The sequence below is a fragment of the Aythya fuligula genome, chromosome 8 (genome assembly GCF_009819795.1).
Source record: "Aythya fuligula isolate bAytFul2 chromosome 8, bAytFul2.pri, whole genome shotgun sequence".
Lineage (NCBI taxonomy): Eukaryota > Metazoa > Chordata > Aves > Anseriformes > Anatidae > Aythya > Aythya fuligula.
The window spans coordinates 10451487-10465346 of NC_045566.1; the positions used below are offsets into that span (position 1 = coordinate 10451487).

At 51.4% G+C, this 13860-nt stretch overlaps 1 protein-coding gene across 3 annotated transcripts in view; it reads right to left on the bottom strand.

The window, feature by feature from the left end:
- RNF220 (ring finger protein 220) overlaps nucleotides 1-11961 on the bottom strand; it is a 179425-nt gene extending 167464 nt beyond the window's left edge. For all 3 annotated transcript variants that reach the window (XM_032192570.1, XM_032192568.1, XM_032192572.1), the window contains exon 1: nucleotides 11221-11961. In XM_032192570.1, coding sequence (XP_032048461.1) covers nucleotides 11221-11845 — 625 coding nt within the window. In that variant the 5' untranslated portion in view covers nucleotides 11846-11961. The remainder of the gene's footprint in view (nucleotides 1-11220) is intronic.
- Nucleotides 11962-13860: the final 1899 nt, after the last annotated feature.

Sequence of the window (13860 nt, forward strand, 5' to 3'; positions counted from 1 at the left end):
AGAGGCACCGCTCACCATTCGTATGCGCATCTCCCTGCAAAACCCACTTAGAAAGGGCTGCAGAAAGGAAATAAATAGCTCACTGCTACGGCTCCCCCAGGGTGGCCTTCTCCATTTCGGGTTATCGCAGGCGTGCTGGTGGGTAAGGCTGTTTCTTCTCCAGCTGCAGTGTTTTTAATCTCGCTCTCTACACAAAAAGGTGGGCTTCTTTCCCGAGAGGTGTCCGAGCACACCCAAAGAACTCAGTACAAGCAGCAGCCCGCTGGGCGCCTTTTACCCACAAGCGTTTGATGAAATTAATGACACAAAACTAAGTATAAAGGCTAAGACAAATAGAACTGGCAACAACTTGAACCTTTGGCCTGTCCTTTGAAAGTCTCTGGCAAGTCTCAAATCTTCTTGATCTGCTCACTAAAGGGATGACTGTCCCACAATTATTTTCCAAGCATTTGTTGGCAAGTTGGAGGAGGAAAAAGTCATTTCGCTGAAGCTGTTAGTACAAAAGCTCAGCTCCAGCCAGGGCCCTGGACTCCACTTCAAATTATAATATTTTAAGTACCTGAAAATAAATATTTTGTCAGCTGCTGAGAATTAAGAAGTAGCTTCGACCTTTCAGAGAGGGGAACCCTGCGGAGAGCGGCGAGCCTCAGAGAGTTAGCTGCAAAACAAGCTCTGCCCGAGCCATCCGACCTGCCTGGCGCACACATCCTCCCTGCCGCTCAGCACCCACAGCCCTGGGGGGCACGACGGGCTCTGCTGCACCCCAACCTTCCCGTCTGGGCAGGGTTCTGGGGAGAGACCCTAGGATAATGTTTTATGGATGCTGGGAGCGAAAGGAGCATCCCCGAGACAGCAACGGAGCGGTGGCGGGGCTGCCGACAGGGCTGCCAGCCCACTCCCGCGGTGCTCATCGCTGCTATTGTTCCGGGCTGTCCGAGGAATTTCATCCACTTGCACGGGGATTAAAAATGCCTGCTGTTGTTTCCTAACAGGGACACTCGCTCCGATGGCAGCCGGGCACCTGGGTGGATGTGCTGCCCGGCTCTCGGCCGCCAGGGTGACATCGAACGTTGTTTGTGCTCCGGCACCCGCACAAAGCAGGAGATCTCCGGTTCTGCAGCAGAGCTCAAAGAGTTAAATCCGCCTCCCTTCCCCCCAATCTTTCTGCCTTTGGCCTTTAGATCAGCCCTGGTTGCCAATGAGGACTCATCGAAACACCACGAGGCTGGGCCTGTCAGGAAGGAAACCAGCGCGTCCAGAGTTTTGTTGTTCTAAAGACTTTTTTTTAATTTTATTTTACTGCTCAGGAAGGAAGCCAGAGCCTGTGCTTCAACTCCAAGAATGTCGATTACTCATCCTTCCCTGCATTATTTCTTTTATCTCTCACTTTTATCTACCTTACTCCAAATTTTTTCCCCCTTTTCTTTTTTCTCTGCTGTTCCTAGCCACTGTTTTCAGCAGTTCATCCAAGTTCCACCACTGAAAAATAAAACCTGGTGACAGTTTCTTCAGAATCAATGACGATGCTACTGTTTATTAAGCAGGCCCCCAGCCCTCCCCCAGCCCCTCCAGCCAGCCATGTCACTGCGCTGCGGGTACCAGGGCTCCTGCTGCCGCCCAGGTCCTGAGCCCCTTGGAGACGTGGATCCAATGCCCTCAGCTGTGCTGCGGGAACGGTGTAAGCCCTGCTTTAGAGATGTGCCCTGAGAAAGGGCTCTGCTTGTCCAAGGTCAACAGAGCCCACAGCACAACACGAGCTGCGCTCGGGGCTTTGCCCAGGCAGCCCTTCCCTCTTCCTGCTCCGCGGGCTGGGAGGAGCGGGCGCACTGCTTTGTGCCGACCGATGTGCCCTTCACCTCTGCTATCCCAATGTTGGTCAAGCTGGAAACATGCAGCAAAAGTGAAATACCCGGCGTCTGAAGAACTCGCAGCACATCTCCTTAGCGTGGGTCTGGGGTCACCTGGACGCCAGCGAGCCACCTGAGTACACAGCAGAGGGGCCATCAGCGAGCGGTGTCGAACTGCCTCTCCTCTCGGGGCCCTTTCTGCAAAACCCATCACACCACACCGGGATTTCCTCTGCCTCTTTGCCCAGGTGCAGCTAACAGCCCAGACACAACAGGCAACGTCCAGGACAGCAGGGTCCCGCCTGGGTTTCATTGACACCGTAACCCCCCAGGGCACCCTGCTCACAGGGGGTGGGCGTGTGGACTCAGGAGGCTTGGATCCTCGCAGTGTTCCCAAAGAGACAACCCGAGGGGAAGCATTTCCCCAGCTGAAGGCCCCTTCTTCCTTGAAATGTGCTGCAAACCCGGGGCCTGATCCATGCACAGCTTCCCCAGACTGCAGCAACATCTGAGACACATTCAAGTGAGACCAGTTCAAGTTCTCTCTCCCCGGCTCTGCCTTCCCCTAACAGGATCTCCCTCTGTTTCCACAGTCAACGCGTTGTTTTCATTTTAAGAGGGAAAATAATGAGATGGTGGGAACATTACTTCTGGCTAATGGAGACGGAGATCTGCAGACTTTCACTGCTGAGTTTTTCCAATATATCCCCGTCCTGATCCAAATAGCATCACACTTATTTCAGTCCTGGGCGCAAAACATTGGCCAAATTGGGACAGAAATAACTTGTAGCCCCTTTCTGCTTCACACTCCCTCAAAGATCTCTGCAGAGCTTGCTGACGTTTGACTTCTGGTCTACAGACTCCCTGCCTCCCCCCACACTTAATCTCCAGGCTCCCTCCACACAGCCGTCCCCAAAAAATGCTGGCCCTGATGCTCAGCCTCCTCCACCCCGGTCCCATTCCAGTGCCCCAGGGGTCAAACTGGGGAGGGAGAAGAGAAGTGCTCGGGAGGGAAAACCTCTCTATAACAATTTTGCTGTTGGAAACAAGGCTGGAGGAGAAGGCTGAGCTGTGATCTGGTACCGAGCCTGCTCGCATGCCAGCGCAGCTGTCAGCACAGGCTCTCTATGATGAAGGATTGCTATCCTATGCCCCCTTATAGTGAGGGATGCTACAGGACAGACAGTTGCACATACTAAATGGCTTTGCAAGTCGGTTCATAAAGGGAAACAACACCAGAATCAGATGAAAAGGTTGAGACGTTTTTAATTTAAAATAACTTCATTAGAAACAAGGTGATTTGTACTGAAAATCCCGACAGAAAGACACGGGCCCATTAGGGCAGTCCCCTGAGCTGCACTTTTTGCTCTGCCCACAAACCCCAATGCACTCTGGTGAGGCTGGCACATGCAGCCTTCATCCCCCACCTCACTGCTGACTGTCCCCCAACACTTTTGGGGGGCACAGCATCAGCAGAGGGACGCGTCCCAGCACCTGGCCTCCGCTCCATGCAGCAGTATCACACTTTCACAGAGCAGAGGCGGGTCTGCAGGACTGTACCAGAACAAAGCCAATGCCTAAAAGCCCTTGTGTCTTTCCAAATTAAAACCTGGACTTTGTTACTCTGTCTAGAGCCAGTTACCAAGAATCCGTGCTACTGCAGGAAAACAAGGACACGGCTTCCAGCTCTTCCTCTTACGGGTATCCAGAGACACGCAGCGCCTTCCTTTTCCCTCTGCAGAGCAGCCGTGTGCCGGGAGCCCGGTACTGACGAGAAAAAGTACAAAACACGGTCTTGCCCTGAAACGGTGATGAGAAAGCAGCTCTCATCTGCTACCAAACAAGGATGGTTTCAAAACAACTCTGATTAGAGACAATGTGAGGAAAAGCACCATGGAAGTGTCCCGGACCTGAGCTCAAGGAACATTTGCACTGTCACCAGGACTCCTTCCCCACCTTATCAGCATTTAAGACAATAAATCTTTCTTTTCCCAGATTTTCTTTCTCCCCTCTTCTGCTGTGCCAGGGACTTCTGTAATTCAAGATGCCAGCAAGCAGTTGAAGGAGAAAGTAATGCTGATGGCTAAGGGGCGCCTGGCTTATCACAGCCACCATCAATGTTTTCAAAATAAAAGACAAAGAACAAGATGACAGACACAGATAGCACCAAACCCCACAGCCCGTGTTCAGGCAGAGCTCTCGGTGACTCCAGGGATGAGTCCCAGAGATGCTTCTTGTGTGTAATCCTGTGCCAAATTGGTGGGAAAAATAAGGCTGGATTACCTATGGTGGTTCTTGACTCCCAGCAGAAAAAGTGAGCAAGGCCACATCAGCCACCATGCACCAGGAGACACGCACCCAGTCCTGGCTAGCATTCTGCAAGGTTCAGCCAAAAAAATATCCTAAAGGCAGTGGGAAATCGCTTCAGCGTGAAGACGGAAAGAAAACTGAATTCAGGGCAGGGAATTTGCCCAGAATGCCTACAACCTGCAAGTCTGCATGTGTGCCGGTGATTGCAAACACAGCAATCACGCAGGCCAGCAGAGCAAAACAGGCAAACAGAGAGGGTGCATAAAGGGGAGAGAGGCGTGCACGGGGGTTGGACACGCAGGGTGCAAACAGACGTGCCCTGCTGCAAAGGACGCTGCTCAGGAATTCGATACCACATTACAGAAGACAATTTCCCAGTTAGAAATTCATCGCTCCCAAGGAATTCCAATTGCTTTGCATAGCCAAAAAAACATCCTCAGAAGTCCCCAGATTTGCTATTCTCTCCTGAAGGACAGGGGCGGAAAATCCGTAGGCTATCAAGCAAACAGACACGATCCAGGGCCACCATTGACATGAGCCGCCGGGTGGAAATTGTCACAATTCGCTGGCAGTGGCTGCTTTCCTTGGAACACAGCATTAGCAGAAAACAACTTTGCCCCCGCTATGAATTTGCATCAGAAATCCATAATAAAAATAAAGCCTAATATTATACAAATGGGTACGGTTCTCTATAGTGCTCCTGATGCAGATTAAGGTTAGACAGATTTCAGATGACAGTTATTTACCTCAGTCTAACACCATGTATGCACAAATGGAATTTATTTTATGGCTGCAGATATTAAGCAGAGGAAGAGATGAGAGGAAATCTTAGAGTCTCACGTAAAATATAATTACGTCTGTTTTCTGCTCCTTGGAAGGCAAACAAAGAGGGGAAAATGAATCTGCTGCTAGCATTTAATGGGACTTGTCTAAACGGTATCAAACAAATAACAACCGCCAACAATTCACAGAAGCCCTCACGCCTGGATTTTCCAGGGGGGAATTCTGGAAACTCTACAACCACGTTGGCTCCAACTGCTTCAGCCCCACGGAGCAGGGCTGGGCCCAGGGCACCTGCACGCCTGGGAACGTCCCTTTCCTTCGAGACCTTCAGATTATTAAAGAAGGAGAAAAGAAATCGCAAAGGGATTGGTGCTTGCTGTCTCCCTTCTCCCTGCAAGGCATGCCCACTCCTCCTTGCCTCTCCCAAACTGCAGCCCTCGCAGATCAACCAGGAAACTGTCGCTAACTCTCGAATTTTGCAAGTTAGCAAGTGAAATAATAAAACCATGTTTTAACTGTCGGAGATCCTGGCTCTCAAAGTGCACTTTGGTCATTTCCTTTAATAACTGTAGTTTAGTGGTAATGATTTATAATAGTTCATAATATTCTACTGACTGTACTATATTAATAATACTAATACTTTGCCCTTGCACAGCGCCTTCTGTCAAAAGCTATGGGGCAGCTCGTGCCAGCCCCATGCTGCAGAGGGGCAGCCGTGCCCCCCAGCCTGCCCCGCTGTGGATTTGGGGTCCCAGCCCAGCAGGAAGCCCACCCCCACTACTCCGTTGGGACTTGGTGGCAGCAGCTGGGCCTGATCAATGGGGCTGGAGGCTTGATGTGATGAAATCCTTCTGGAGAAGCAGGGTTGGGCTGGTGGTTTGGGGCTGTGCTTTTGGTGGGATGGACAGGTGGTTGAATTAACCGGGTGAGATGTGGGGTTTGCCCTGCAAGTGCTCTCCTGTGAGTGGTCAGACACACGGAGCAGAAGAGGGACGTCACGTATTTCCTGCACGTGTGCCCACCTGTGCAGGAGGAGGTGGATGAATAGGACATTGACGTTTTGCTCAGCCCTTTTGCTCCAGAGTTGCAGACTACATTAACAGGAACGGCCCCAGGAGCCACTGGCATCACCAAGCCAACAGGAAAGACAGCCAGGTGGCGGTGGCTGCGTGGGGACACATTTTGGAGGGGAAAACAGATCGAGCCCTTCCCCAAAACAATTCTCCATCCCTCTGCCGAGAGCCGGGTGCAGGCAGGGAGGGGGGCAGCAGCAGCACAGCCACCCACACGGGTGGGAGGGCATGGCCAGGCAGTGGTGTGTCCCCCCAAGGTCATTAGGTATTCCGAGTGTGCCAGAGAGCCCCACAGAGCAGAGAGAGAAATATAAACTGGAGATGGGCAGAGGCGAGCCATGCCAGATGGCCCCGCAGCCGGCAGGGGCTGCTCCCACCCAGCCCGTCCCCACTTTTACTGTTCAAACATTTCTTTATCCCAATAAGACAATTAAGGCAAGCAGCCTGGAAAGGAGTCTGGGCAACAGTTTGCAGGGGGAACATGAAGGCTGCTGCCAGAGAAGCAGAAAAAAAGAAGGGATGGACGGGCTCTGAGCTCCATCCAGGCTCCACAAGGACAGTGCCAGCCGTGAGATGGGGACCATGCAATGGGGACCTTCATCCCATCCCATCCCTCTGCCTGCCCACCCCTCCTGAGCACCCACTGCTGCACCTCCACCCAAGGCGGAAAGGCAGAAAGCAAACGTTCCACTTGATTTATTTCATTATTTCGTAAGCAATTTTAAGCTTGCAATTTCCCGTGGTCGCGGCCGATTATTATTAGCAGCAAAGCGTCGCTCCGCGTTAGACCCCAAATTTTACCTGCCTCGGACGTGGTGAAGTGCTTCAGGAAGGGTGGCAGCTCTACACGGGGTGCGTGTCTGTGTGTGTGTGTGTGTGTGCGCGGCAGGGGGCTGTGCCCAGATAGCCCAGGTCTGATGCCCGCAGTGTTGTGGATTTTGGGAATTCAAGCTGTGGTCATCACAGCCCTGGTGTCCACCGCCTGAAGCACAATTTACATTTTTGCAGTGCTTGATCGATAACAAAACAGTTGTTTCCAAAGCTGAGCTACCTCCATGCTGCAGATGGGCTTTGAAACCCCAAACTGGAACAAGGAGCAAACTGATACAGCGCGCAGCTTCACTTGCAGGGGAGCAACTGGCTACAGGACAAAGTGACCATGTGCAAAGAACCACGGATAAATATTATTATCAAAAAGAAATAGTAAAAGCAATGTTAATAACCCCACACACAGCAGTCCCAAGAACACAGTGAGGACCACGGTGTGCCCACCAACAGGCCAGGAGAAGGGTGAGAGCCACCAGCACCAGCAGGGAAACCGAGGCTGCAGGAGCCGGGCTGTGACAAGAAGCTGGAAGCTGAGCAAGGACAAAGAGGTGGCAGGTCCTTGGCACAGCAGGCCGAGCTCCGCAGCAAGTCACAGACAACACATGATGTGAGGAGAAGACAGCAAGGGGAAGCCATCTCCTGTGGAACCAGCAAGAAAGCCTCAGAGATGTGGCTGAGATATTGGTTGGGATGAGGTCCGGCTCTTTGCCCAGAGATCCTGGTCCTGGGATGGACTTCTGCCCGTCACTCTGTGGGGAAGTGACGCCGTGGTGACTGGGTACAGAAGGCCACTGGGATAAATTTTATTGGAAGCAAAGAATAAAAACAAGGGCCTTTTTTTTTTTTTTTTTTTTTCAGATTTTAAAATGGGTCTATAGATCTCTTTTGCAGAAAGGAACACGCCATTTATTTCCACTCCTTCTAGGAATCTCAACTATTGTATGCTTATTAAAGGAAACCCATAAAACACGTCGCCCAGTGTCTTTAACACACGCTTTACAAGAAGCCCCCAACCTCCAACAAATGGCATTATGTTTCTCAGCAAGGCCCCGCCGAAGGGCCCCATCCAGCACGCCTTACGTCTGCCCTCCCTGGAAAGGCTGCGCTGCCGTACACACTCCCTGGCCACAACATCACCCCGGACGTCCTCGGTGCCTGTGCTTTGAAACAAGGGACACCGTGTCCAAGAACATCAATTTCAGCCTGATTTGCCACGAGGCACTCACAGCAGCCATCCCGTTTCGCAAGAGGTGGCACAGACCCCAGCACAGGTCCAGCACCCCTGGGGAGCAGCTGCCTGCCTCTGATCTCCATTCATCCAAAGACCAAGCTATTGCCTCCATACAAACAGATCTCACAGGGCCAGGTGCTAATCATGGTTACACCAGCACAAATCCTAAATAATTTTACTGAATTTAGCAAATTTTCTATGTTGGTGAAGACAGGATGAGACTTCGCTCCCTTGATGCCCAGCGTAACTTCCAAACACTGCCCAGGATGAAAATGCCTGCCTGGGTTCTCATTGTGTTGCAAAGTACCTCGAGTGTGAAGTTATTTTTCAGGAATATTAAAACAGTGCAATAAATTCCTTAAAAAAAATAAAAATCAGAAAATCACCCTTTAAGTTATGGGGTAAAACAAACATTTTAATGAGCTAATCAAAAAGGGTTCTCATGCAGTAGCACAGAAGACTCTGCAGTGCAATTACAGTGCTTCACCTTCCACATAACACAAACCCTTTCAGGAATCTGAAAAAGACAACTAAACGGCTGGGCTCTGCACATCTGGAGAGCACCCCTTAGATACATGAAGGTGTTGCTGATTGAAGAAAATGTCTCGATTTTTGCCAGCTCTTGTGGAAGCGTTTTGCCTCAAAGCTACAGTCACCTACCTGCAGCAGCTTCTCCATCAGGAGCAAAAGCACGCAGCCTTGACATATCAAACAGGCACACCCGGAATGCCCAAAACTTCTCAGGAGCCAAAACCCAGAAACAAGAACCCCCCGAAGCACTCATTTGTACAGAAACTCCAAAAATGTGTATGTAAGTGTCAATACAAAATGGGATCGCGATTAGATCTGCAAAGCGCAGCCTCTTGAATTCCTCTTTGCGGAAGTTTTTCTTTTCTAATGGTGAGCATAAAAGATCATTAGGATCCACTAAAAAGCCCAGCTGCTCACTCGCTCGGCCTCCGGCAAACACTCCCATCCGCGCGTATGCACACGCCAGATAAACCCACGGTGCTAATGGAGCTAAGTTTCCATGGTGCAGCATCTATATATGATGGGAATATGATACAGAGCCAACAGACATGTTTAGTGTAAACTGTCCCGGTAGTTACGCAAGAATTTTAATGTCAGTAAAACATCAGGGACGTCGCCTGTGCTCTGCTCCGCCGTGCAGCCGAGCGTCTTAAAGAAAAGTGGTGATACGGGGAAGGAAAAGCAGCCCCAACCACCTTCCACCTCTGGGCGAGTTGTCGAAGCTGGGTGAAGTTGTCGTTGTTCCTCCTCCCCTCCCGGTGAGCCCTTGCGGCAGCGCGGTGCCGGGTGCTTGTGCCCAGCCCCGGTGACGCGGCACCGTGCTCGGTGCTGGCAAGGACACGGCACCTTGGTCCGCAGCTGCGCGCCGTGCCGCCTAATTCGTTTAACAGATTTACTTCTCCAAACAGGGTGTCTGACAGGGGGTGGCCAGCAAGATACACGGCAGCTGATGCGCTCGAAATTCATTTAGCGAGCAGACCCGCTCCTCCACCGCGATCTCCCGGAGTATTTTTTGAGCAAGCTCCCTTCCCACAGCCAGGTGGTATGGGAAAGGGAAAGGGCACAGAAGAAAAATGTCCCCAAGCCTTGAAACCTCACTCGCCTCCCCCCAGCAAAATAATTATTCTAGCGGTTACGCACACGCACCCGTCCACATGTGCTCCCACCTACGGCTGCGGCCCCACAGCCCCACGAGGATGGCCGGGAGGTGCTGAGCCATGCAAGGAGCTTGTGACACACAAAGTGCCACGGCCAGGGGTGGATTGGGAGCAGGGGGAGAAGGAAGAGATCACGTCTGTGGTGCAAGGAGCACACGGCTTCTGCCTTGAGTGGGAATCGCCCTACCCTCGCAGACGCTGACATAAAAGACACACTCGCAGCATATTTCAAAACCAAAGAGCGATGGATTTACAAGGCAGGTTGATTTTATGATGACTTTTATTGAAAAGGTACGCTGGGTTTAGGCAGATGCCTTTTAGCGCCGGTAAGTTAGCACAGCGCCTAATTCAAGGAGACAGCCTGAGGAAGCAGCGCCGACAGGGGAGAGAGAGCCACAATGTCTCTATTACTCTCCTCGGCATCATAAACGGGAGAGGAAAAATCACGTCGGGAAGGGAGAGGAAGAAGCGGCGCAGTGGATTTTCATCGCAAAAAAAATATATATAGTAATAATAATAACAACGGCAATAACAGAATTGTTTTCTAGGAAGAAAATTCAACAGAACAAAGGAGCCTACGTTAAAAGCAAACCCCTTGCTCATGTTTGGGTTTAGAGGCAAACTGAGCGTAACTTGGCGTTCCTCTTTGGGGTATGACACTCCACTTCCCTCCGAGCAGCCCCCGGAGGGGTCAGCACCCTGCTCAGCACCCCTGGAAGCCATCAGGGAGGACAGTGCCCCTCTGTGCTGCCACACCATCAGGGAAAGGTGACAGGGGAGTGGGGAGCAACAGCCATGGACGTGTGGGCTGCTTTGCCTCAGCCCAGCCACCTGCCCGTGAAAGGATGCCTCGCCTTTCAGCAGCCTCCAAAGGGGGGAAGCAGGCAGGGAAAGCACATGGCATATTTTGGGAAACCGCTCGCTGAACCATAGGAGCAGGTTGGGGTTTGTGTCTTGCAGAGGGTGCTCGGTGGCCAAAAATATTCTCGAGTTAACCAGCGTCTGAGCCCAAGGCACAAATCCATTTGCTACAAGAAAGGTGGGTGTGAAGACAAGGTCAGGATAAGATACCTGAAGAAGCGGGGTGTACACACTTGCTACAAGCTCTGGGAATGTCTGTGGCTACCTGCTCCAGCTGGCCCCCTGCTCACACACATGCACGTACAGCATCTGTATCCCTGCACTGGGACACAGCCATCTGTCTGCACGTAAAGTCAGGTCAACCTTGTCCCCAGCTGCATGCTGGAAGACAAGTTCCCTTCCAGAGCACCTCCCCTTAAGACCTGTCGTTGTCCATTTATAAGACACGAGGCAACACTGCGTGGTTTAGCCCGGCAGGGAGGAAAGGCTGCCTGTCCTCTGCTGTCCGCACGAGCCGCAGCACTGCAGGACAGCCACCTGTCGAGCATCTCAACGAGGCACGACTAGAGGAAAACCAACAAGTCAACGGAGGTACTTACATCTGTCACTTCGGTCCTCGGGACTGGACGAGGTCTCCCGGTCAGAAATGAGGCCAGAAACCGCAAAGATCTTCTTCCCCGTGTCATCGACCTTGAGCGAGCCGGGGGAGCTGGAGGGGAGCTGGGTGCCAAACTCGTACTCCTTGCCGTCAGCGTCCGAGAAGCGCAGGTGGGGCGAGTCGGTGTCGTGGCAGTTCTTGAGGCGCTTGGCCGGCGTGAAGGCCGACTGGTAGCTCTCCCGGTCCTCGGTAGACGCGAAGGGGCGGAAGGCCCCGACCCCGCTGTGGTTCAGCATGCTGATCGGGGTGCAGTCCAGGTTGGGGGGTGCGAACTGGGGGTGGAGGTGAAGCAAGGACGGGGGAAAGTCACGGTTTGCGAACGCTCCCGGCACCCCGCCTTGCCGGTGGTACATGGAGGCAAACGTGTAGGAGCCGTTGGTAAAGGGAATGTGCACGTCCTTGTCTGCTGACACGGGGACCCCAAAAGGCCTCGGCTGCTGGCACGGAATGGAAGCGTCACGGCTGGCTTCGGCGGTGGAGGCGAGCACCATCAGCGCCGGGGAGGCCAGCGGGTTGGGGAGGTAGGGTGAGTTCTCCATCTTGAACGCTGCCCGGTGTAAGTCCATCGGAGTCTCTTTCCTCAGCAGGATCGCAGGCGGAACAGTCTTCCCTGGAAGGAAAGCAAAGCGAGGCCCGGGGCTGGAGCAGGGAAACCTAGTGGAGCATCATCACCCTCCGAACGCTGCAAGGAAAGAGAAAAGAAAAGAAAAAAAAAAAAAAGACTGGTCAGGCTTCTGCACTCGTCTCCCTGGGAAGCTCCAGCAGCAGGGTGGCCACTTGTGTTACAACCAAGCGGCCAGAGACGCGCTGCTCTTCTCATTCAAGAAAATCAATAGACAACTTCACACACTGGTGGGATCAGCTCTGGCCCTCCAGGTTAAAGGCTGTCATCCAGTGCAGACGGATGAAAGGCAAACCAAAGAGAGGAACACTCGGATTTAATAACCCCCTACTAAACAAGGTTCGGTCTAAAATTAAGATAGTAGCTCCAAACTGAAATTGGAATTTGATAATGGCAAAAGAGGCATGTAAATGTAATTGCAATCAGCTTATTGCCCACACACCAACCCTAATTTGCTTGTGCGTGTGTGCAACCAGCACAAAAATACCTATTGTACAGTTACCCAAAAAAGACACCAGATGTGTCATACTGCACACGATGCCTAAGACACGCATCGCAGCCGTGTATTTCCTCTCCCTCTCACGGTATACATCTGTGGGTAATGCTGGCACCCACAGCACTTGCCACAATCCCATAGACCGCGGGGATGTACGAACGGGGCTGTGTGGATGCGTGTGTGCCATACATCATCACAAACACACACGCACGCACTCTCCCTTTTAGCAAAAGGAGAAGAGACTTCACCAATAAAATGCCTGGCGTCTCTGACAATATTTAAAATCATAATGGGTGCTTCTGCCATCTGATCTCTGCAAACGTCTGCCTTTCGGGTCGGGGACAAGAGAGAATGGATCAGTAATTTTAGTTCCTAATGCACTCACTCTTAAGTAGATTTGTAAACTGCCCTGGATGTGCCATTAACATTTAGAGGAAAATGTTAACAAAATTTCTGACTTGCATCTTGCTGAGCCTCCTAGGCTGGCTACAGCCCACCAGCCAGCCACCACCCCCTCCCAGAGCAAAAGGAGGAAAAGCCGCTCCTTTCTGCATCTCTCCGAGTTGGCTTGGGCTTTTTGCTTTGTTATTTTCTCCCCCAATCAATCTAGTGTCTTTTCTTTCAAGTTTCCGCTGCCTGCCATTCAGGCCCCACAGCCCAGCTTAAAATACAAGGACTATAACTTTGAAACAATATACTAGCCGCTGGAGCTCAAAGGGCCAGAAAAATCATATAATAATAAAAAGCTGTTACAAATTGTGCCTCTTAAATCCAGAGGGTCAAACATCTCAAATAAAACTTACTGAAAGAGTGTCTCCCTAATGGAGTGCCTTTTGTACTCCATGAATGAGGGAGCCTAGGTTAACAAAGTGTATGAAATCCAGCCGGTGGCTTTAATGCAGTGCAGTGATAACATTTCCTCTCCCCCATCCTGTACCCAGGCACTCCAGCGACTGTTATTAATTGCGAAGATGAGTGGGCATCATCTCTCTGCTTCCTCATTTGGCACCCCTCCTTACAGACAGCATTGCTAAATTACCAGATGAAGTATCTCACGTTAACGGATCTGCTCTCTTCCAAATTTTAAATAACTTTCCTGTCCAATTCTTGAGCATGGGGGAGAGGGATTGTGGCCGATGCCAAGGGCATCCTGCTCAGTGCTGCAGTCCTGGTGCGCCGGCTCTGCTGCTTTATGCAAGGCTGCTCAGAAACTGGTGGCCAGGGAACTGCATCCCCTGGCAAATTTGGCATTGTTGGGGGCTTACGCAACCATGGAAATATATATATGCGTGCACATAATCCTATATTTAAAGGCATGCTTTCAAACAAACCACCGCTCTCAGAAATAAACAATCATTAACGTGGAAGTGAAACCGAGCAATCACAAAAAATATGGATTTCCAGGAAAAAAAAAAAAAAAAAACAGCCACCTCTGCCTCCTTTTCTATTTTTACTTGTGCTGT